The sequence below is a fragment of the Portunus trituberculatus genome, chromosome 8 (assembly GCF_017591435.1).
Source record: "Portunus trituberculatus isolate SZX2019 chromosome 8, ASM1759143v1, whole genome shotgun sequence".
Taxonomy (NCBI): Eukaryota; Metazoa; Arthropoda; class Malacostraca; order Decapoda; family Portunidae; genus Portunus; species Portunus trituberculatus.
The window spans coordinates 4,042,501-4,045,000 of NC_059262.1; the positions used below are offsets into that span (position 1 = coordinate 4,042,501).

At 33.6% G+C, this 2,500-nt stretch overlaps 1 protein-coding gene and 1 long non-coding RNA gene across 2 annotated transcripts in view; both read right to left on the reverse strand.

Annotated features, from left to right (window-relative positions):
- Positions 1 to 293, reverse strand: part of LOC123499983 (apoptosis-stimulating of p53 protein 1-like) — a 44,781-nt gene extending 44,488 nt beyond the window's left edge. The window contains exons 1-2 of the mRNA XM_045248542.1: positions 241 to 293; positions 1 to 194 (exon numbers count right to left, since the gene is read on the reverse strand). The exon at positions 1 to 194 is cut by the window's left edge and continues 533 nt beyond it. Coding sequence (XP_045104477.1) covers positions 1 to 194; positions 241 to 293 — 247 coding nt within the window. The remainder of the gene's footprint in view (positions 195 to 240) is intronic.
- Positions 294 to 913: 620 nt separating this feature from the next.
- The window catches only part of LOC123499513, a 1,664-nt gene continuing 77 nt past the window's right edge, over positions 914 to 2,500 (reverse strand). Inside the window, exons 1-2 of the long non-coding RNA XR_006673004.1 lie at positions 2,494 to 2,500; positions 914 to 2,203 (exon numbers count right to left, since the gene is read on the reverse strand). The exon at positions 2,494 to 2,500 is cut by the window's right edge and continues 77 nt beyond it. This is a non-coding gene — a long non-coding RNA (uncharacterized LOC123499513). The remainder of the gene's footprint in view (positions 2,204 to 2,493) is intronic.

The following is a 2,500-nucleotide window of genomic DNA, read 5'->3' on the forward strand; positions in this document are numbered from 1 at the left end:
TTGGGCTGGAAATCTGCTTTGGGCTGGAAATCTTACTGAAATGAGAATGCACTGGGGAAAGTTTAGGAATGGGAGAGTAAGAGCGAGTGAGAGCGTCGTGGAAGTGAGAGGAGGAAGAGGAAGGGGAGAGGAGGACAGGGGAGGGAGAGGGGGAGGGTCTTTGGGGGGAGATGGAGAGGGGAGGGAGTGGGGGAGGGAGAGGGAGAGAGAGAGGGAGAGGCCATCAGTGAGAGGTAGTGAATTTGGTCAGCCTCTATAGGGAAGATCACCTCCCCCCCTCCTCCCTCCTGCATGCCTCTTGGATAGGCCTACTCAAATTTATATAGGCCTCTTGTTCTTATTTCTCTTCTTTTTTTTTTCTGGGTTTTTTTTTTGTCCTCTTGAAAATTTATAGGCCTAATTTTTCCTTTTTTTTTTTCTTATTTTTTGTCCTCTTGAAAATTTGTAGGCCTAATTTTTCCTCTTCCTCTTGTTTTTTTCTTATTTTTTGTCCTCTTGAAAATTTATAGGCCTAATTTTTCCTTTTTCTTGTTTTTTTTTCTTATTTTTTGTCCTCTTGAAAATTTATAGGCCTAATTTTTCCTCTTTTTCCTCTTGTTTTTCTATTTTTTTTATTTCTGTCCTCTTGAAATATTTTTTTGGGTTTTCCTCTTTCTTGAAAATTGTTCGGGTTTTTCTCTATTTTTTCCTCTTATTTTTTCCTCCTCTTGAAAATTTAAGATCTTTTCTCTTTTTTCCTCTTTTTTCTTATTTCTTGTCCTCTTGAAAAATTTAGGTCTGTTTTCCTCTTTTTTCCTCTTGTTTTTATATTTTTCCTCCTCTTGAAAATTTAAGGTTTTTTTTCTCTTATTCCTCTTTTTTTTATCTTATTTTTCTCCTCTTGAAAATTTTTAGGCCTCCTTTTTTCCTCTTATTCCTCTTGTTTTTCTTCTTTTTCCACACACGCCTCTTAAGTTTCCTAATTTTCTTGTTGTTTTCCTTATTTTCTGAATTATTTTCTTAGTTTTTGTCCTCTTGAAAAATTTTAGACCTCTTGAAAAAATTTTAGTCCTCTTAAAAAATTTTCGTCCTCTTGAAAAATTTTGGACCTCGATATTTTTTTGAAATTTTTTTTGTGGGTACTCTTGAAAAATATTTAGGCCGTTTTTCTTTGGTCCTCTTGGAAAAAAAAATAGGTCTCTTTATTTCCTCTCTTCTCTTCCTCTTGAATTTTCTAAGCCTCAATGTTCGATCATTTTCATTTTCCGGCCTCTTGATATATTTTTTTTTTTTTTTTGGTCCTCTTGAAAAATTTAGGCCTCTTGATTTTTTTCCTCTTGAATTTTTTAGACCCCAAATTTTTATCACATTAATTTTTAGACCTTGAAAAAATTTAGACCTTGATTTTTTCGTCCTCTTGAAAAATTTAGACCTTGATTTTTTCGTCCTCTTGAAAAATTTAGGCCTCTTGACTTTTTCCTCTTGAATTTTCTAGACCTCAAATTTTTATCACATTAATTTTTAGACCTTGAAAAAATTTAGGCCTCTTGATTTTTTCGTCCTCTTGAAAAAAAAAATTAAGCTTATTTTTATTCCTGTTCAATTTTCAGTCCTCTTGAAAATATTTAGGCTTTTATTTATTTTCACTTTTAGACCTAGAATTTTTTGTCCTCTTGAAAAAAAAAAATAGGCGTATTCTCATTCCTCTCTTAATTTTCAGTCCTCTTTTTTTTGTTCCTCTTGAAAAAATCTACACTTTTTATCCTCTTGAAAAAAAAAATTATCTTTAATATTATTTTTTTTACTTTTTACGCCTCTTGAAAAATTTTAGGCCTAAGAAAATTTATATAGGCTCGTTCTTTCCTCTTTATTATTTATTTTCTTTAATTTTCTTTAATTTTTCATCATTTTTCCTCCTCCTCCTTCTTCTCCTCTTCTTCCTCTTCTTCTTCTTCTTCTTTATTTCTATTTTCCTCTCTTTCTTTTTCTCTTTCTTTATTTTCTCACCTCTCAAATCACACACTCTCTTTATTTTCTCTTGTTCTCTCTCTCACTTGCTCACTTTCTCACTTTCTCTATCTCTCACTTGCTCACTTGTATCACTATATCACTATCTCACATTTTCTTTCTTTCTTTCTTTCTTTCTTTTTTTCTTTCTTCACTCTATTTGGTCTATCTCGTCATTTTAAAGCTATCTCATTTTCTCTCTTTTTCTTTAATCTCTCTAATAAAAGAAATAAAGATAGTAAGTAATATGGGTTTTCTTTCACGTTTCACTGCACATAGAGAGAGAGAGAGAGAGAGAGAGAGTATAATGAAAGACAGAAACAGACGACACACTGAATCTCTCTCTCTCTCTCTCTCTCTCTCTCTCTCTCTCTCTCTCTCTCTCTCTCTCAACACGCACACACGCATACAAACCGCTCTTAAATATTTCAAACACACACACACACACACACACACACACGCGCGCGCACACACACACACACACACACAGCGCACACACACACGCACAGGGGCA